We start from the raw sequence: 22,317 nt of genomic DNA on the forward strand, positions 1-22,317 counted from the left end.
TTTAGTGCCTGGCTCTTTTTAACTGGCATATGTTAAGAGCTTTGAATTAACAGGTGCATAAAAACTGTCAAAACACACTTAAATCTCAAGACAGACCGTCAGTTGTATTAAAAAGTATGGTGTTACAGAAACATGCACTCTCAACGCATGCAGCATATAACAGCTTGGAAAGTCCTTTCTCCCTGCAAGCAACCCAGCAATATTAATCCATCCCATGAAACAAAAGGCCATGGTCCTTTAACCTCTTGATGGAGGATGGTGTGTGTGTCTGTGCACACGCACGCGTACGTATTGGGGGGATCAGAATCAAGCACAAAGTCTTTCCTTCTGCAACTGAATCTTCTTTCAGTTTCCAAGATCCCCATTTATAAACTAATCTGATTGAAAGGAAAAAGAACTCCCAGAGCTCTGGAAGGCACACTTGAAGTTGTTCCTTTTAAGGAAAATAAATTGATCATGTAACATGGTGAAATTTAAATTAAAATTATCACAGGGTGGCAGGGAGAGAAAATGCATCACTTAAAGCTGCGTGAATTATGTGTAAAAGACACTACTTGGTTAAAATAGGCAGAATCAAGTAAGATCCAGTACTTGATCAGAGGATAAGCAATGTTTGCTGCCGTGATATTAAGTTCCTTTATTATATTTGTAAAAGCAATAGTTATGTATCACTAACTCTAAAATTGGCATGAAAGAACCTGACATTTCTCAGTTAATTACTTTCTTGCACATAATATGTACCATAAAGCATTTTAATTTAATCAAATTAGAAGTTTAATATGACCTTGGCTCTGTGTTTCATAGTGACATCTTAGATTCAGCACTAGGCCCTCATCTACCAAATAGCTGGGGGACCATAACCAAGTCAGTTACTTTTTCAAAGCCTCATTTATTTTTTTAAATTGTAATATGATGGTGGATAGAAGTGGGATGGGAGAGAAAGTCTCCTTAACATTCATTTTGGTTCTAAAAAGAGTAAAATCCTATGATTTACAACATTCTTCCTGGATTAAGAGTGTCACTTCTAGATATTCCTGTGTACAATACTAGGGCCACTATACTGAAATGATGAGGCGGGGTATTATTTGTTTGTTTATCTTTTTGTTTTTTCTATGTCCTAGCATTTAAATAGTTTTTGTTTTTTCATTTTTAATATACATTCCAGAAGGCTGTCAAAGATCAGACTTCTCAGAAAATAGAGTCTGGGATGGAGATGTGTGTGCCAAAGTTTATTGGAGAGTATGTTTGAGGACAAGGTCTGTAAGTGGTCAAGGAAGCAGGACTGGGTAGGGAGAGCCTTTGGGTGTGATACAGACACAACAAAGGCCTCAGCCGAGTTCTGGCCCCAGTTCTTCCCAATTGAGGCATGGGGGCCAGTTCTTTGTACCCCCATAACTCTCAGACTTTGGTTCCAGGCTTCCCCCCAGGAAGGGGGCACAAACTTTGGCAAGACCACTCTCTTTAGCCTAGGGCAATTCCTGAAGAAAGAATCTCCAGTGAGCCATTAGCAACCAACACTTTTCACAGCTGGTCCTGAAAGGGTCATCTGGGCAGTGCACCACTGTGACCGTTACAAAGACAAATATAGGATCTGTTCTCATCGTTCTTTTGGAAGCTTCTCTCCTACTAGATGTATGACCTTAGACAAGATGGTTAATTTTTGTGCTTCTTAACTCATGCTTTGCTCATTCACAAATCGTGGATAATAACAGAACCAGATAAAGTTATAATGAAGACAAAGAGAAATAAAATTTTCAAGCATCTAGCAGAATGCCTGACATGTAATGGGCTCTCTTTCAAAGTGAGTTTCACCTTCCTCTCTTACCAAATAATAATCCTTTTTTCATGTCTAAGGATAGTTTCAAAAAATAAGAGAGATCTAGCAAATAGCAGATCGTCCTTGAGGTTAATCCACAGATGAAAATGTTGTCATGTTGTAAACTGCCTTGTTCCTGGAGGAGTGTTGACATTTTGGAGCAGGGTTGTGCTTTCTGCCCCTGGAGGATGTCACTCTTGTCAGAGGAAAACAATCAAATGACGTAATGCCCTTACCCCACCACCACGTCATCCCATTTCAACACCATCCCTGGTATTAGCATTACTCAGCATTAACTTAATACATTAGGGATTGAGATAGGAAGTATCCTTCAGAAAGGCTATTTCTGCCCTACTTATACATTCATTTGAGAAGCTATCACTAAGCATCCTGCCAAATTCCTCTGACATCAGTTTACTAAGCTGCATAGGGTTTGGATAGGATAGAACAGAGGTAGACAGAAGCATCTAATTATTTTGCCAAATCCCCTTTAAAATATGAAACCAAGCCAAGAGCAGATAGCATGCACAGTTCCCAACACTGTTTTCCCATTGGGAAGGTGTTAACACTATTGTTATTGCTTTATCCTTATTGATTGGCAACGACAAGTTCCTTTCTGTAATGAGTATGGAGGAGAAAGCGTTTTTGCCAAAAAGAACTACATTCTAAGAAAGATCAAAGCGTGGGTGTTTCATCTGATACACGTTTCCTCCGTTTGGATACTCAGCCCTGCAGCCTGTTTTGAAATTCCTGTGTGCACGTCAAATAGTCAGGGCTTGTTCCTCTTTCTTGCTCTCTCTCTCCTTCCCTCCTTTGCCCACAGAGGTTTCCTCCTGGCTTTTCCCCGGCTCACCACCAGCCCGTCTGATGAGCTACCCCAGCAGACCGAAGAAGGAGATGCGATGTTGTACAATCAAACCCTGTTGGTAAATATTTTCATTTCAGAAAAGCTAAAAAACAATTGTTATTTCAGAGGTTGAAGGGCCAAGTCCAGGAAGGAAATTCCTGAAAAGGGACCTGGCCCTGGCATTGACAATCACTTTAGCTGGGAGATATTTTTATCTTTGAATATGGAACAGGAAGATCATTTTCTCTAAACGTTAGAATGAAACCGAATCTTGACCAGCCTGCCAGCAACTTATAACAGAAAAGAAGAAAATTACTTGAGTCCTAATCATGGAGAAGTTAAAACCACAACAATAAAACAAACTAAAAAGACGCAAACACACACAAACCACTTTTCATTCCACTGTGTGAGCTAAACAACCCCATCCCTCAGGGTGTATTGGTTTTTATTTTAGTTTATTTACATTTGGACATCCTTTTTGCTTCTCTTCAAAGGAGGCTGAGGTGTCTTAGGGATGCAGATTAGGTTATCTAGGTTATTTATATTAGCAGTTTTCATTGTGCCATGTTGATGATTATATAAGACGTCAGGTTTTTTTTTTTTTTCTTCATCTTTAAAGAAAGTTTGGAACAAGTCCCTGAGAAACAGTATTCAATGAAAACTCTATTCATATCAACTCTTCAGTTCTGCTAAAAAGAGATGATCAGGGGCCTCATAATCGATTCATACCTGACACCTTGTCGAATTTTAATGGACAGTGTTTATATAGCACTAACCTCAAAGAAAACCAAGTCTTGTGCTGAATTAGGTAGCCCTGCGGGGTGGGGTGAACAAAAAGTCTCAAAGCTACTTGACCAGTTTACCATGGTATGAAAAAGGACAAAATGACCCTGGTGTCTTTTCTTTCAGTGTTATTGTTCTATTTCTGATGACACTTGAAGAAGAAAGTCATTTGCTAATAGAAATAAAGCAGTCATTCAAAGGTGAGACCATTATTGATGAGACAGCAATAAAGAATAAAACAATCATGAGAAAATATAGTAAGGTCAAAACCCAAGGTTTAATAAAAAACAAATATGAAGATTTTCCATGTATAAACAAGAGTCAATGGAAAAGATGGGCAGCTAGAATTTCCTGCACCAGAAGATTATAGGTCAAAGAGTAAGAGAAGGAGAAAGATGAGGCACATGGGCGCAGTTGTGGAGGCCCTCCGGGACAGCACTGTGGAATGCCAGCTGCCAGGTGATAGCTGTTGCCAGCTCTTGGACATTAGGCTGAAATCTAGGACTTCCATTCCCTGCTGTCTGATGAAAAGCTCTCCTGTATCCAGATTCTGCCTGGTCCTGACCTCCTTGCTAAGACACGTGCAGTCACCTGTGTCCTTGAGTCATCCTGGACTCTTCTATTCTCTTTTAGGGCTGAGTGCAACATGGTTTTTTAAAAATCCTCATTTTTTCCCCCCTTTTCTGGTTGGAAAAAAATGTGAATAGAAGAGAATTAAGAATGGGTGGAAAATGGGGAAGGGTGTTAGACCTGCTTGTAATCACGGGTGCCTTGTTAGGACTGATTTATGTTTGTCCAACTTAGAAAATGTATTTACCAAAACAATCCAGTCCTAATTCATAGAGCCATGAAGTTTTTCACCCTCAATCTGACTTAAACTACTAACATGATTTAAACTCTGAAATGCACGCATTGCCCAAGACAAGGATTTAAGATGAGAGTCAAGTTTGCAGTCTTTTACAAATTATACTTTCTCACCCCCTGTCACTTCTCTAGTTACCAGATCTTTCCCAACCTGTCTGGACCTTCTGGGGCTTGGGCATAAATCAGGAGAAATGTGGTTGGAAATGGCTTCCTTTTCTTCAAAGCAACAGGTACCCACCTCAATGGTGCATTAGAAATCCATAATAGTGCACGTGGTTTCCGTTATGCCAAGGGAAATCCTGTCTTAACTGCTCTAAACTGTCTCTCCAGTGTATGACATCGCAGCCCAAGTTGATTTAAAAAATTCTGAAGTCTTTGGGTTAAAATCAAGAAGGGATCTTCTAGGCTCTCAGATCTAGTTTATTATTCTGAGAGACACCGAGAGCGTGTGCTTGTGATATATGTATGGTGCCTTGGCATGGTCTCTGAAGAAAAGATCGTGCTATGAGATTTCTGGACTCTAAATACCACTGTCCTTTTGGGACTTTAGAACTCCTCTGAGGCTGTTCCCAGCGTGAGCCAGAATAGTCACGAGAGTCCTGGGAACAAACATAAGACACGCAGCCTTGAGGCAATAGCGATATGTTCACGGCATTTTTTCCTTTCTTTTTTTCCTCTCTTTCTCTATTTTCCTTCCTCTCTCCCTCTCTCCTTCCCTTCCTTCCTTCCTCCTTCAATACCTTTATTATTGATTGTTTAACTTTTATTTTTGAGTTTTATGGTATATTTTTCAGAGGGCTGGACAGGTGGAAAAGGTTAGTAAATGATACATATTTGTCAAACGCCTTCTTATAGCTTTCTTTTTTTTTCCAAGATGGTTATTATTTTTACTGTGTTGCTGCTTCCAGCAGTGGGGAGTAGCATTGAAGTCCATAGACAAATGGGTTACCTGCCACGATGAATAGATCTTTATGTGCCATTGAGAGTCATCTAGTCATCAAACAGGGAGACCAAGGACTCAGAAGAAAACACTCATCAAAGCTCCTTGAAACACTCATCAAAGCGAGTATACCAAGAAATATATGCACAAGCCCTGTCCTCCAAAAATTACAGGCTAGTGGAAAAAGCAAAAACCCGAGAACCAACACTTACTGCACACTGATTATTCATTAATTCATTTAATACACATGAATTGAGAACATGCTCTGTGCTAGGAACTCTTCTAGGTGACAAAGATAAAGCAGGGAACAAAAGAGACAAAGCTCTGACTTACTTTGTAGTGTAAGGGACCAGGTACTCTGTATATATGACTTTATTTGATGTTCCTAAGAACTCTGTAAGCTAGATATTATTATTTCCAGGTTACACATGAGAAAATGAAACTGCAGAGAGGTTAAATTACCAGTTTATTAGGGAAAGGTCCCAGATCTCCAACTAAGTCTATTAGATTCCAAACCCTATACACTTTCTATTATCTCTCATGGCCTTCAGAGGCTAATGAAATCATATGAGATATCACAGGGCAACGCAGACTAGCCTAAGTACCAGAGGAATCCAGATGAGAGAGACCTGGGAAAGCCTGGAGCAGCCCGTGAGAGTTTCACGGAGGCATCTAGTCTGAAGGATAGAAAGACAGAGCTTAGACAAGAGAAAAGAGGGGAAACAGAGCACACTGAAGGTGCAGAGGCACATGTGTGCGTAGCCTGGTTAAGGACAAGTAGAAATGGCCTAAATGAAAAGAAAGATTCTCATAGGAAAAAATTTGGAGACAGAGCTAAAGAGACAGAGCCGCAGTATATGTCCTCCAGCTCTATTATTGCTAAAAGGTTTTTTACCTTTTCAAAGTTATGATTTCCTTGTCAGTGAGATAGAGGATAATCATGGACATGTTTTTAGATGACTTCAACAATGACCAGCTAGTAGGAACATTGGTTAATTGCTGGACAAAGGGTTAGCTCATGATTAGATTTCTACCCTGGATATATTTTTTAATACCCACTCAGAGTCTTCTTTGGGCGGGCTTGGTGTTCATATAACTGGATACATGAGTATTTAGCCAATAAAACTGGTTGAAGAATGTGAGAAATTTATCTAGTACATGAAGTCATTGTTTCATATTTGTCTGAAGCTCCCAGCGGACTCTGAACACCAGATTTTCGTTCCCCTCTGCTTTCCACATTGCTCTTTCCCATGAGGAGATTCTTTTGATATCAGCATGGGGTATATGGAATTCTTTGGGGGTGAAAGGTGTTCTTTCTATTATAGTAACTTTTTATTTAACTAGTTCATTTCCATGTAAAAGCTGCTATTGATGCAATAAAATAAGAAGGGGCATATCAGATTTGTTTTTAATTTTCCTCTGGTGGGGCAGAGTTGCTGAGCAAATTTGTTGAGCAGCTGCAATGGCTAAGGTCACACTAACTTTGAAAAAAGAAGGTCCTGACATCAACATAGTCAAAGATCTGAATAATTCTGGGCTGCCTCCAATTCTGAAATCCATTTCTTCAGGCTGTTCATTTCTTCCTTTCTTTCTCCCACATTGGTTTCTGGCTTTTCCCCTTTTTCTAACGAACCCAATACTATGTGGATGTTTTAATTTTGCCTGCTCTAATGCAAACAGTTCCTATGGTATAACCTTTAGGTCAATTTTATCAAGCATTATTTGCTTGGTCGGTTCAGGAAGAAAAAAATCACATTCTTCTGCCCAGATCTCATGTAATTGCATGAATTCTCTGATTTAGTTGGCTCTGCAAATCTATCCCAAGGTGCACTGACTGCAGAAATGGAAGGGAATTCATTATACATTCCCTGTTGAAATAGTGACCTGCAAATAATGATGGGGAAATCAACCTTGATCGCTGTGCTTTCCCTTTAGTCTAATTTCTTCTGAACTTTAGACTGTAACTTGTTTTTTGGCTGGATAGCCCCAGGACATACTGGAGTCTGACCAAGGGGGTGCTGAGACCTGGATTTTCACACCATGAAGCTGGTAACAGTTTTGACTTCAATGCCTTGAAAAGTGGGTGATTTCAATTGCCCTGTTTCCTTTCAGGGGAAAATGCTTTCTTTGCACCTAAACAATCTTCCGGTGCTTTTGACTGACAAGCATATTGTTATGATTATGACTGGACTTCTTGACTCCTGCAGGGATAGCATTTAAAACTGCCTGAGACTGGCACAAATCAAAATATTCATCAACTTAAACTATGTCAGCTAAAATGGAAAAGCCAAAATTGTAGTGTTTTATATCATGTCAGAAGTCCATGAACACGGTGTAAGACTGCTTAACTCTTTCCCTGCCTAAAGAAAATTGTAGCATATAATAGAAGGTATCTGGATACTTTTTCAAAATTATGTCTGTCATTAAATGCCTTATATTTCTCCCCTTATAGTATCCATTGATTTTGGGGGGAGGGCTTATTGGTTCAATTAACTCTTTTTTTTTGTTCCCATTCATTGATTTTTTTTTTAAATTTATTTATTTATATTTGGCTGTGTTGGGTCTTCGTTGCTGCGTGTGGGCTTTCTCTAGTTGCAGTGAGCAGGGGCTACTCTTCATTGCTGTAAGTGGGCTTCTCATCACAGTGGCTTCTCTTATTGCGGAGCACGGGCTCCATGTGCGCGGGCTTCAGTAGTTGTGGCGCGCGGGCTTAGCTGCTCCATGGCATGTGGGATCTTCCTGCACCAGAGCTCGAACCCGTGTCCCCTGCACTGGCAGGCAGATTCCTAACCACTGCGCCACCAGGGAAGTCCCCATTGATTCTTCAATGGATGCTTTTGAATCCTGTACTCTGCAGGGCACTGTGTTTGCCTTTGTGGGGAGGAGAAACAAAGTTCTTGCCCATGGTTGCTTGTCCCATTAGAAGAGAGACATATCCCTAAATAGCTATGAAGTGAGTAGTCTGGTAGGTAGGTAGAGATAAGGTGCCAAGATAGCTTTGGAAAGGCGAAGTCACTTCCACCCAGAGAACAGTAAACTAGACATCTAAAGCACTATCTGTCTAACCTCTTATTTTTCAAGAATTTTCCTTTCTTCTGTGGGGCATGGGCACTTGGCAGTCTTTGTAAAATGGGATTCTGCCCTTCCCTACAAGTGCTCTCTCAGCTATTGTTGCTTGATCATTGACCACACTGATCGATCCGTTCCATTAGAATTCATATATTAGAACAAGAAGATTTCAGTCTCAGCACAGTAGCAGGAGGAGTTCAAATGCAGGCCCTATCTACAGAGGGGCCAGAGAGCGCCATGGCGTACGCAGAGCCAACATGAAAACACAGAAAGCTTGGTTCTGATAGAAATTTACGTCCCTGGTGGCTTCGTGAAGCATGATTACTTTTCTGTCTCAAATCCTTCCCGCTCCTTCTCTCAGCACCTGCATTTCATTCAGGGAGCGGGTGGGCAAAAATGGGTTGACTTCTATTACTTACGTCCCAAAGACCCCTTTCTAATGCAAAAGACTGTAAGAAAGGAGAAAGACGGGTTTGTCATTGAACAAAGAATGAGAAAGAGAATAGGAATCCTAGTGTAGCAGGATAATATTTTTATATATTAACAAATGTGTTTTTCCCCGTGATTTCCTGTTACCCTTGACCCTCCCCCACCGGGCAGCCAGACCATGAGTCATTCCTTGCCTCAAGGGAGGGTTGTCACAGCAGAACCAGAGAACAAAAGAGACAAATTCTTGGCTTTCAGAGTTTAAAAAGCTGAGCTTCAGGCTTCAGACAAATAAGATTTGGAAGAATATTTGATCAACTTGAGCCAATATTTTCCTGCCCACGTAAAATAAAAATTCCCCTGGCTGGGAGACAAGAGGCCATTCTAAAGCAAAGCAAGAGGGTTAGATACTGGTGACTCGCTGAAAGGGACTCTTGCACTCTATTCTTGCCCCTCCACAGGCTGAACCCTAGCTTAAGTGTGGGTTTTTCAGGTTCTGAGAACAAGGAGACCTATGCCTTATTTCCAGGTTGGAAGCCAAAAGATGGCAAACTTCCCAAAGATCCCCTCTACCCAGCATTGTGCCAGAGACACTGCCTGGCACACCTAGAGCAAAAGGGTATGGGTTGCCTCAGAGAATTTTCCATGGTCCTAGAGTGGCAAAGGAGTTGTGAGCCTAAAATTTTCTTTGGTCCTGAGAGGTATAGAAATGGCCAAGAGGAAGCCAGATGTGGAAGAATCCCACAGTCTGGTCCAAGCGATGTTGAAGATGTAATCCACATGAATGGAATACGAGGGACAAGTGGTACCATATACGACTTAAGAGGATGCCAGCCTGGACAGATAACCAAGAACCAGACCCTAAGACAGGCAAGGGCAATTCTGGGAAAGTAGCTCAGCTTCCCTTTGGGTAGTGATCTGAATTTAACCCACAATTCTTTGCTCTCTGCACCGAATACTACCACAAATGAAGGCTCTGATCAGGTCGTTTAGGCATCATTTAGATATGGCACACACCTCCTTAGATGGGACAGAGTTTCTGCTAATCACCTTAAGGGAGGCTGACCTCCCTCATGGCTAACTTGTATTTTGTTGCCTCATATAAAAGCAAGAGCTCCTGATTCAATCTACTGCACCATATCAATTATTTATTGCTGTGTAAAAAACCATCCCTAAAACTTAATCCCTTTAAAACAAAAATCATTTTATTTGCTTCTGATGCTGTGTATAGAACATAAAAACTGCCCCTCTGATCCTAGTCCGAATTGCTGACCCACAGAATGGTGAGAAAATAAAATAGTTGTTTTAAGTCACTATTTTTTTCTCAAAGGCTTATTTGTTGAGTGAGGCATGTGTATATAGAGTGAAATTCACCCTTTTTTTTTTTTTTGCGGTACACGGGCCTCTCACGTTGTGGCCTCTCCCGTTGCGGAGCACAGGCTCCGGACGCGCAGGCTCAGCGGCCATGACTCACAGGCCCAGCCGCTCCGCGGCATGTGGGATCTTCCCGGACCGGGGCACGAACCCGTGTCCCCCGCATCGGCAGGCAGACTGTCAAGCACAGCGCCACCAGGGAAGCCCGAAATTCACCCTTTTTAAGTGTATAGTTTTATGTAAGCCATACCTGATTTAGATGATATTTAGATGAGACTGGACGTTAGACTTCAGATGCTGGAATAAGTTAAGGGTTTTGGAGCTGCTGGGATGGAATTTGTTTTAACTGCATCCCAGTTCTTGCTACATATATGTGTATTAGTCAGCTTGGGTTGCCATAACAAAACATGATAGGCTAGATAGCTCAAACATTAGAAATGTATTTCTCATAGTTCTGGAGGCTGCAATACCAAGATCAAGGTTCCAGCTGATTCGATTTCTCGTGAGCATTCTCTTCCTGGCTTGCAGATGGCCATCTACTTGCTGTGTCCTCATATGAGGGAGAGGGAGAGAGAGAGAGAAAGAGAGAAAGAGGCAAAAAGAGAGAGAAAGAGGGAGAGAAAGAGAATATGAGGGCTTTCTGTTGTCTCTTATGAGGACACTAATCCTATCAGATCAGGGGCCCACCCTTACGACCTCATTTAACCTTAGCTACCTCCTTATAAGCCCTATCTCCAAATACAGTTATGCTGGAGGTTAGAGTTTCAACATACATATTTTGGGAGGACATAATTCAATCCACAGTAGAGACATGGGGTCACAGCCCCCTGACATATACAAGAGAATTGAATTGACAAAAGCACTACCAGTTCGAACTAAAAGAGACTAAGACTTTCCAAAATGAAGAGAGACCTCTGGATCCTCAAGTTTCTATGGACAGGAAGCAGGCTGAGAAAGCTACTCATTTGCAAACATGGGTCGTTTCTTCTGGAAAAGGGAAGAGATGTCCGAGTGTGCAGGCTAGCATTGTGAACTAGGGAGCCACTCCCAGAGAGCAGAACTAGGCTCTCATTACATTCCCTGGCCCCAGAAGAGGGAGACCTGACAACATACCTCCGGCTAGATTTCAGAATGCCTTCTGTTTGCCTCATGTTCCTCTTCTTTTTAAAAGGGAATGTCTACTGAAGCTATGCTGTTCTGTCTCACCACTGTATGTTGATATGTGGTCAGGACAGGTAACTTTTCATTTTAGTTCACAGGTCTTTAGATTAAGAGGAGCCACACTGGAGGAGTTACACCTGAGGAGCCTCACTGTGTGGCTGAACCACGTTGACTCCATTCTGTCAGCTCCATCTTAGGCCCGCAGTCCTACCCTCCCCCTTTCTGCATCACTGAGCTTTAGCCTCCTCACAAGCAATGCACCCAAGCCAGATAAGTTCCCTATCAACTTTTACTCTTGCCTTCATTTAATACGAAAACTGGAAGAACGCCTTTTGTTGATGCAGATGATTAGTGATCATGAGACCCCCCAGGGGTGGAGGCAAGGAAAACCTCCTGGTTCCTGTCAACGCAGACATACTTCTCCCTAGTAGTCAGATTCTGTTTTTAGCGTTGACCCCCTTAAATTCCCCTGTGCCCTTTTTGATGGTACAGAGGGAAGCTGTGAATGTCTCTGGATCATCATCAGCTTGATCCTGCCTGTATGGAAGTTACCATAATAAACTCCATAATTGCACTTTATGGAGTCACCTACTTCAGTTCTTGGTCTCAAACTTTCTTAGTTTGCAGGATATTGTTCAATATTTCAGCCTTGCAATACTCATCCATATCTGGACTTGATCAAAGGATGAGATCCTGGACTCCATGCCTGAAACCAGACTAGGAAGGGACTTTTAGGGGAGGCGGTGAGTACATTTTGCATGTGAAATGGCTGTGACTTATAGTAGCGAGGGGGAGGGTGCAGACTGTGGCTAAATTGTTTGCAAAGATGCCTACAACAGTTCCTCCCTTTTCTGTATGATTAACCCTTTTCTGAGTGCCTTTCTGTTCCTCCCTTCAAGATGTAGAGTGCATTTTGCCACCACTCAAATCTGGGCTAATTTAGTGGCTTGCTTTGCAGTGGAATGCAGAAGTAAGGTATGTGACTGCTAAGCCTGGGTCTCAAGAAGCTTTGCAGCTTACACCCTTGCCATCTTAGAACCCCGGGACGTCCATAAATAGAAATTCATGCTACCGTCTTGAGGATAAGAGACTAAATGGAGAAAAAAGCCCAGGTGACAGACATCCCCAATTGCCAGAATGTGAGTGGGGCTTTCTTAGGTCATCTAGCCCTGGGAAGTTACCAAATTACTGCAACCACATGAGTGTTCCCCAGCAATCACAGTGAACTTCTCTGCACAGCCTAGACCAAAGTATTGACCCACAGAATCATAAGCAAATAAAAGTGGTTGCTGTTTTAAGACACTAAGTTTTGGGATGGCTTACTATGCAGCTACAAATAACTGGTATATATGGCCCAAATGGCAGACTTGGTTTCTTTTCGGGTTGGAGTAATTTTCCTCAAATGAGGATTATTCCAGTATGAGCAATAAAGGCTTCAGGGACTCATTTCTCAGCTCATGCAGGAGGGTATGATTTCAGGATTTCCTCAAGTCCTCTCCAGGCAGTAGCACTATTCTCACACCTGCTCTCTGATGCTTGAAATTCCTTTAGCTGGGGGTTAAGATTTCCATTACACAAATTAAAATACATTACTTTAAAATATTCCACTACATTAAAATGCAGACACCCTTGGGAAAAGTAACCTACTGACTTAAAGTTTCCCCAAGATGTAAGTAACCGTTGTCTTGGTCTGTCAGGGCTGCTATAATAGAAACTTGAAGGACATTTGGTCCAGTCCAAAATGTCCATAAGAGACACTTGGTCCATAAGATATTTGGTCCCATCCAAAACCATTTGGCATGGACCAAATATGCTCATAGAAGTTTTGGACAGGACCAAATGTCTGAAAAATGAACAGAATAGCATAGACTGGGTGACTCATAAACGAGTCACTTGAGATATTTATTTCTCACGTTCTGGAGGCTGGGAAGTCCAAGATCAAGGTGTTGGCCGATTCTGGGTCTAGTGAGGACCTGCTTCCTGGTTCAGAGATGACTGTCTTCTTGCCGTGCCCACACGTGGTGGAAGGGGTCAGAAAGTTTTCTGGAGTCTCTTATAAGGGCACAAATACCATTCGTGAGGGCTCTGCCCTCATCACCTAATCACTTCCAAAAGGCCTTGCCTCCTGATGCCATCACATTGGGGGTCATGGCTCAACATATGAATTTTGGAGGGACACAAGCATTCAGTCTCTAGCAACTGTATTCAGATCTTTTCTCAAGAACAGATTTTGAGTGAGAACATTGGTTACAAAAGGGCCTAGACCATCTAAGATAAATTGTTTGCATAGCATTTTGTCCAGGGTACAACAGCCTGAGACAAAATTCACTGGTATAGGGAGACATTAAAGTCCACAAAAAATCTTGTCCTCTGACTTTGGTTCAGATTTTTAACTATCTTCCCAAGTGATAAAGAATCATAGAAACATGGAGAGACATCTGGCAGTAAGATACCTACCTCTGTCTGCTGGGCTTTTCAGGGCATCCGTCAGAGTCTGGAAATTGTTTACCCCACTTGACGGCTACTGGGTATCACACTTCTCATCCTAGTGAAAGGCTCACCTCCACCGTACTGTGGGGTTCAGTTAGTCACTAGCTCTAGAGTTGTCCCCATCTTCCACCAGCAGCATAGCAGTAGGGAAAGGAAAGCTGACTAGAAAGCTGGAAACGTTTCTGGACCTATGGGGCACTGGGGCCATGTCTACTGGTAGTTTCTGAGGGAAATGCATATGAGATAAATGAGCCAAGATAACAAAAATAACTCAGTGTGGTTGCTTCAGTTATTTTTCAGTTATAAAAGCCAGGTCTGAGCAACTGTAATTATAGTTCTACCAGACTGTAGTTCCATATATACGGCTATGAACTTTCAAGTCTGTTTGTGTCTTAATTACTTGGTTTTTGCTTGGCTAAGAAAATTTGAAATGGAAGATTCTGGGTTTTAAATTAGGTGAAGGCTCTGGTGTAAATACACAGCTTCAGGATGCGGGGTACAACTAATGGTTACATGTAATGTACATATGGCAGTGTAACCCTACAACTGAAGTAAGAGTTTGTGAAATGACTCTTCTAACTCCCATTATTCATTTGCTTCTTTTCCCTCTAAGAGTGCGATACCATACATTGCAAGGTTATTATTTCACTCCTCATGTGAACCTTTGGCCTAGTGACTTATCCCTTGAGGCATGCTATAATCACTGAGAAATGTGCTCTCTGTCACGTCTTATTGCTTAATTATGGCTCTATTTTAGATGCCTAGAGTCATTTGGCTTGAAAAGACCTCTCTTATGTGTGTGATCTTTGAACATGCATCCACACTGTCATCCTTGAGTTCACACCAGTCTGTTCCATTTCCATCTTGTTCTGGCTTGGGCAATAATTATTGCCCCTTGGTTCAGCAACACCTTGAATTACTGTAATGAGATATTATATTTATGCTCTTCTCCACATAAGATACCATCAACCCTTTGTCAGAAAGGTATGTGCTTAAAGTTCATTTTACCAAGCTTGATTTTTTTTTTTAACTGATAAATCCCAGTGGGCCCCCTGTTTTACATCATGTCATGCAAAAACTTCCTTTCACTCTTGTTCTGGTGACTACAATTTTTTAGCTTAAAATCTGGACATGTTGTCTAGCAGTTTTTTTGTTGTTGTTTTTTTAGTTGTGTATGTGTTGCTCCTCAGTGCTAAAGGCAAACCGAGATATGGCAGGTCCTAAATACATTCAGAGATCGCAGAACAAGTGTACAGACCCTCTAAAATTAGAACTGTTCTAAAAATTTGGGACTTCTGGAGAATGCATCACTGGTCACTTATTTTGCTTCCCATTAACAATACATTACGTTCTTTTATCAGCATTTGTTTTATGCATGTAAATCTTAGTCCTTCAAGCAGACTACAAGCTTCTTAAGGACAAAAGGCAGACTGTATACCTCTTATATAGCTCTGCATGTATGTAGTTACACACAGCTGTTTTTTTGATCAACTGCATGAAGAGATGATGTTGTATTTTCAAGACAACTGTTTGGGATTAGGAGCTTGCCAAAGTAGCCTGACATTAAGGTAAAGGCAGACTGGAGAATCACGTCCTGCTTCATCCCTCCAGAGAGCAGTTCAAGTCTGGCCTGGGATAGATCTATGTTGAGAAGGGGTATAATTACCCTGGTACAGAATGGCCCCAGGTCTTGTCTGGCAGACTGAGTTATATCTATCAAGGACTTTTAAAATGCTGACTTAGCTCTTAGAAATACAAAACCCAAAACATCATTTATAAAGGTCACTGGGAATGGCCTGGGTCAGAATAACTTGAGTTCATTTTGTGCCAATGCCTCAGAAGAGGAAGCTGCTGAATACTTAAAGCTCCTTGAGAATACTACGTTGCCAAATCCAAACAAAGAATGAGAGAGGTTTATAGCTGACTTTTTACTCTATAATTCAAATGCCAATCTAGCAATGAAATATGTTCTAGGAATTCCAATCAGAGATTTGTATCAGCTGACTTGGAAACCAGCTGTGCTCTCAGTGAGTACAAAGATTTACCACCTGCAATTGCTATAATTCTGCAGAATTATGCAGAGGTGAAAAACTTGAGAAAAACTTTTTATTTTAAATGTATTGAGAACCATGCTTTAGGAAATTTTGCTTCTCTGAAACCTATAAAAATGGCTCTAATTTAAAGAAAGTAGTAGAGTCTCAAGTTATAACTCTTAAATTCTGGAATTCATGTTTACCCTTCAAAGTATGCCTTTTTAAGATAATGAGTGAAAATTACTACAATTTGGTAAACCCTATCTTTTAAATAGAACAAGTGAGATAACAAAGCAGTTAACTCCTAAATTACATATCACATCATTAAGAGCCTTGATAACATTAAGCTCTAACTATCTGAGAAGAGGGAGGAAGAGAAGAGGAGTTAAACACCAGAGAGGAACAGTTCTATGAAGCATCCCAGTAAACTCATGGCAGTAATTTTGAACCAGTAATTTTGTTCATAACATTTCATAAATTGTTCATAAAATAATTATTGGGGCTTCCCTGGTGGTTAAGAATCCGCCTGCCAATGCAGGGAACACGGGTTGGAGCTCTGGTCTGGGAAGATCCCACATGCCGCGGAGCAACTAAGCCCGTGCGCCACAACTACTGAGCCTGCACTCTAGAGCCTGCGAGCCACAACTACTGAGCCTGCGCTCTAGAGCCTGCATGCTGCACCTACTGAAGCCCGCGCACCTAGAACCCATGCTCTGCAACAAGAGAAGCCACCGCAATGAGAAGCACGCCCACCACAATGAAGAGCAGCCCCTGCTCACCGCAACTAGAAGAAAGCCTGTGTGCAGCAACGAAGACCCAAAGCAGCCAAAAAGAAATAAATAAAATAAAATATTAAAAAAAGAAAATAATTATTGTGGATTTCTGAATCCATATATCAAAAGTCTTTCAAGTGTATTTTATGATTTTAAAAGACATCAGAGCTATCCTGGAAAAACCAGTGCATATGGTCCTCATACCAATGAGCCTCCATTCTCACTCATTTGCTCTGTTCCTCTCACACATGGGAGACAGCTGCCTTGTACCAAACGGATGCAATATAACTTTGTCACTTATATCATCACCTGAGCACTTGGATACCACCCTGGGAAAGCCAAGTAAGGTAAGTTTTTCAAAATAATGGTTTCAGTGGACCTTTTATAGACATTTGAAATCATTTCACATGTACAAACCCTGAATGAGTTATAAAGCAAAATTTTCAAGTGGAAAAACGCAGTGAACTTCATGGCCTAATATATGTATGAGATATATTGAGTTTAGAACTGCAACTTTACTAGCACTTTAACATGAGCCAGTCGGCCAACCTGCCATAAGTGAAATCTCTGGCTCTCAAATTCCTCAACTGTAAAATAAGATGATTAAATCGAATCATCTCTGAGTTCCCATCCAATTCATTTATTTCATGGTTCTCAATTCTCCTTGTACCTTATAAGTACTTAAAGTATAGACTGAGAATTAGATTGTACCTACCTGCATTTAGCCAATATTATAGAAGCTGAATTGATGGATTTTCCCTAAAAGAGGCTTATAAAGAGGAGGTAAGTGTATCTACCACACGGAGATACAGGATACATTATTGCCACATAGTGCTTAAGAATACACACTAAACTGCTTAAAACTTTGAAAGGCGACATTATAAATGCATTAGAATCATTTATTCCTTAGAAAAACAAGTGTATTAGACAACGAAGCTTTCCGTTTTTATGTATGTAATTCATGAATAAAAAAACAACTATCTGTATAAAAGCCTCTGTTTAGAGAAGGCAGTAATGGAAAGCTATAAATCCAACTCAAATTACATAATATAAAAATACAAAGTTCATCTGCATTACTAGAAGGTAATACCCTCAAAGAAACTCATTTAAAAATAGTATGTCCCCAACTTTTCAGAAGTTATTATGGATACAATGTTACATTTGTCCTTATCTTCTTTCATAATAGTTCTTTAAGACTTAAAATGTAGTATTTGTACTTTTGGAATTTCTGATAAATAGATCATAATTTAATGTGATATTCATAGATTTTTGTGACGAAACTACAATATTTATTTACACATTCACATATAGCACAATGTAGGGGTCAAGTATTAGTGACAGTAACAAACTATTGAAGTAATAAGAAAACCATCATTTTAACAATTTAAATGTTTTATGACAGGATAATTTATATCCAACATATAAAACACATAGCTTAGAGGTAACTTTAAGAAAATGTATCAACTTTTTTAGATAATCCAAAGTAGCAATAAGATTTTTTATATTATTTTCAGCCTGCAGAAGGGTAAATTTAATCAATGTGCCCATTAAAGAGACAATATATTAACAGTGAAATTATTTATATACCATGGTATGTGTATATCTATCTGTGTGTGTGTGTGTGTGTGTGTGTGCACGTGCGCTCATGTGTATCAAATAACCAAAACTCAGGTTGTAAACTAAAGCCGTTTAAAAGGCAAATTGAAAACAAAAGTGATGCTGGTTTAAGTTTTCTGGTTCTTTTCATAAACTACAACTTCCAAGTTGTGTTTTACAACTCTAGTGAGATCCAAATAGATAATTCAACCTACTACTTTTGTTGGTTGTTCCTCATTCTTTTTCACATGTTAGCTTTTATGTCTCTTTACTGATTACATAAAATAGTACTCTCATTCTCAACATTTCTCCCAGGAGAAGTTAAATGAGTTCAATTAGGTACTGAGTTCATTTTTCACTTTACTTTTCAGTATTCACCTGGTCTAAAAACACTATTAACCGTGTAGTTTTTCTTCCATCCTTTTAAATCACTTGTTTGTAAGCGTACAATGAAGGAACTGGATCAAAATCAAGGTGAACTATGCCTCCATATAAAAAATTATCATAATCTCAGATTTTCTAGAATGTTCAAACGTTATACTAAAACTAATGGATTTAAAAATTAATACTGCTTTGAAGAGGCATTTATCAGAGGTCATGGCATGATCTACAACAGAAAGTTTAGTTTACTGAATGTTAGTTGTAAAGAACAAACACTGGCACCTCATGTGGTCAGAGCAGCTGAAATGTCTTTTACAGTAGTTTCAACTTCTTGATTTGGCTGGTCTGGATCAAGAAGGGCAATGCTACTGGAGCTTTCACACTGTTCATCTACCTTTGGGGAAGCAGCCTGGTCTTGATGCTTTCTGTTCTCTTTAGCAAACCCTACGGTCATATTCTCCCCAGAAGGCTGAAATGGCCTCTCTGAATGAACCACTTGTTTCCCTACTTCTGCTTCTTGTTCACACAGCAGTCTCTCCACCTCCACCTCGAGCTCCAAAGTCTCCTCATCAGCGTGCACATCTAGTTGTTGCATCAACTCCTCCAACTTCTTGGCCTTGCGGAGCTCGTTTTGCTGTATGATCGTACAAAGGTGTTCAGTGAGTTGCTCTTTAAGCTCAGTCTTGCGCTGTAGATCTAGCTTTGCTGTAACATACTCTGCTTCAGCCCTGTCAAACCGCTTCCTGCAGGGACAGGTACAAAGACTGGTCCATTAGTTTTCCATTGAAGAAGACAGTCAAAGGAGGGCCTAGAAATAATAATTAAACTCCAAAATCGGGAAATATATATATATATATGATGAAAATATGGCTATTAATACTTTACGAACACTTATCTACACGTTAGACAAAGTAGGCTATTGCTGCTGAAACTTCCACAACATGCACATTTGGACTCTCCTAACCTAACAACATTCTTCGACACCCATTTCTTCTTTCCAAGGCTGTGCTTGAATGAAAGCAGGCTGAGAGGTTAATTCAGTGGTGTGCTAGCTCCAGTGGGGGAGAGCCCTAATTTGTAGCGTTTATCAATTTCTGTAGTAAAAATACTATTACTATGTCCAATTTCAAGCTATCAGTGAGACATCACTGAATACAGAATTGGGAAGAGATACACAAAATCTCTCTCATGAACCAGGGCGAGCCAGCTCCAGCACTCAACTGGTTAGATTTATGAGACAAAATAATAAGAGATGGAGAAAGTAGAAAATCCATATCTTTTGATTAATGGAGTAGAAAAGGAAGAAAAATTTTGGTGGAGAAGGACATGGACAGTGGTTCAGAAATGACAGAGCACAGCCAGCCCAATGATACTAGGTGAGAGTAAGAAGTAAACACCAAGTAGAAGAGAAAACTTCAGGATACGTTTAAGCAGGGTTTCTCAACCTCAGCATTACTGACAACTTGGGCCATGTAATTCTTTGTTGTGGGGAGCTGTCCCGTACATTGCAGGATGTGCAGAACATCACTGGCTTTCTCTCCTTGGTTGTCAGTAGCACCCACTGGTTGTGAGAACCAAAAATGTCTCCAGACATTACCAAATGTCTCCTAAGGGGCAAAACTGCCCCCAGTTGAGAATCCCCAGGTTAAGTTGTTTTCACCCTCTCCACTCTGTAACAGACTACTGTTAGACTTCTATTAAGAAAAGTTTATTACTTTTATATATATAGAAACTCCATAGGTAGGTAATGCCAGATTTATTTGAAGTAGGGTAATTCTACTTGGGGAAGTCACTTTGCAATCTTCCTTTTTCTTTTTTTCTTCTTTTTTGCCTTTTCCATATAATGCGTTGCTTTTCTTTTTGCCCAGAAAAGAGGACGACCCCTACCTACCAACTAATTATTCTATTTAGTTACCACTAACAGTTGTGAAGGCCATGATGCCTTACCTGTTATGACTGCCTTACCTTACTCAACATAATAAATAATTTCTAATACTAGAGTTATAGCAAAAAAGAAACAGGTATATCTCCTTATGCAAGATTCTCTGTCTTGGAGGGAAATATAGTGAAAAAATAAAAGGCCTTGCTTTTAGAGAACCCAGGGTTCAAAACCTGCCTTTGCCATTTACTATGTGTGTACCTCCTTTGTTGAAGGCTTTTTCTGGATGTAACGAGCAGATATTCAGTCATACTCACTCAGGTAAAAAATGGGTTTTATTGTAGGATACAAGAGGCAATCTCACAGGCATGTCATTGGAATCAAAGGCTATTGCTCATGCTAATGCTGAGAAACCACAGTTTCTCTCATTTAGGCTTTCCTATCATATTCACAGCCCAATATGGCCACCAGCTGTGCCTTGACATCAAATTCACTCCACTCAATCCCTCAGTGTTCCAATCCCAAAATTCCAGAGGGAGGACCTGTGTTGGCTTGGCTTGACTCGTATCAGTTTAAACAGAACTCTTAGTGCCAGGCTATGCCATGCACCCCAGTTTAGTCTATGGATTAAATGTTCTGGAGTTCCCATCTTTGTTCGTATCAGGTGTGTCCCAGGCTCAATATCATGAATACAAAACACAGCCAGGTTCCTGTGGAAGAAGCTGGAGAAAAGGCATGCAGTGACTGAAAATTCCAGTATGGTGACCAGGGGTGGTTTCTTGAACTAAGTCTTGGTTTATCTGTAGAATGGTGATGATAATAACATCTCATAGGAGTGTTAATTAAGCATTAAACACAATAAACAGGGCAAGTGTCTAGCCCAGTGCCTGGTAGGCATTCAAGAACAGAACTACTTCTTCAGAGCACCAGAATAAAAAAGCGCACTGTTAGTATACCACTAAACATGTATCTAAAATTAAAATTATGTACAATTTAAGGACTTGGTGTTTATATTTGAAAACTTATTTATATTATGTTCATTTCTCATATTTCATTTTTTTACTGTCATCTAGTAAATATAAGAATGAGAACTAGATGTTTTTCAATCACCCCTATGTTAAAAGAATTGTTGTAAAGGAGCTGTGTTGGGTATCTGGATCCCTTATTTCCATACTTTATAACATATCCTGTTTATGAATGTTCTTTCATCCAGCTTAAGAGCTCTGACAACATTCTCTACAGGTATACATATCTTGTCTCTCCCCCCAGTTCAAACCTCCCTTCTCTGCAAGTCTGTGGTCTCCCTCAGCCAAAGTCAGTTAGTAAAGATTTACTGACTGGGCTCATGAATGCTGAATTGAAATTAAAATTTGCAAATAGGTCCCTAGGTTTCCAATGATCTTTCACCCTGGATAAATCACTGAAGATTCTGCATTTTGTTTATTTATTTAAAGTCCTTCTGGCCAGAAACACGCATATATATATATTTTTTACAGAGTGATTTATGTGCAAAATATTGATTAGTTTCACAAACTGCACTATGAGTCTGGGGGTCAGGGGGATAATACCAAATCAGAGTATGAAGACATACTTTGGAACAGAATAATAAGAGCATTATACATAACACAGTAAGACAAATTGAACTGGAAATGTAATTATAGAATTGTTTTATTATTTTAAAGGAATGTTGAATGATTTAATGAATCTTATTTAAAGGATTCTAGAAACTGTCTCTTGGTTTTGGTTCCCTGAAATTTTTTTAAAACACCATTAACCCTTGGCATGTCATTAGGTTCCAATGAAATACTTAGTTCTTCAGTTTCTTTCCTGAGCAGTTCTATTTGTAAGGATCAACATATCATTATTTTTATCCTTTCTTAGAAGT

General features: G+C 40.2%; 1 protein-coding gene across 3 annotated transcripts in view; it reads right to left on the minus strand.

The window, feature by feature from the left end:
• GORAB (golgin, RAB6 interacting) overlaps nt 1–22,317 on the minus strand; it is a 52,948-nt gene that overhangs the window by 11,958 nt on the left and 18,673 nt on the right. The window contains exon 5 of one of the 3 annotated variants that reach the window (XM_079925989.1): nt 17,795–19,296. The exons of 1 other annotated variant lie outside the window; for it this stretch is intronic. In XM_079925989.1, coding sequence (XP_079782115.1) covers nt 18,837–19,296 — 460 coding nt within the window. In that variant the 3' untranslated portion in view covers nt 17,795–18,836. Of the gene's footprint in view, nt 1–17,794; nt 21,155–22,317 lie in introns of those variants that run through there. One more of the 3 variants, XM_079925990.1, reaches the window with a different exon arrangement.

This window comes from Stenella coeruleoalba (assembly GCF_951394435.1).
Source record: "Stenella coeruleoalba genome assembly, chromosome: 1".
Lineage (NCBI taxonomy): Eukaryota > Metazoa > Chordata > Mammalia > Artiodactyla > Delphinidae > Stenella > Stenella coeruleoalba.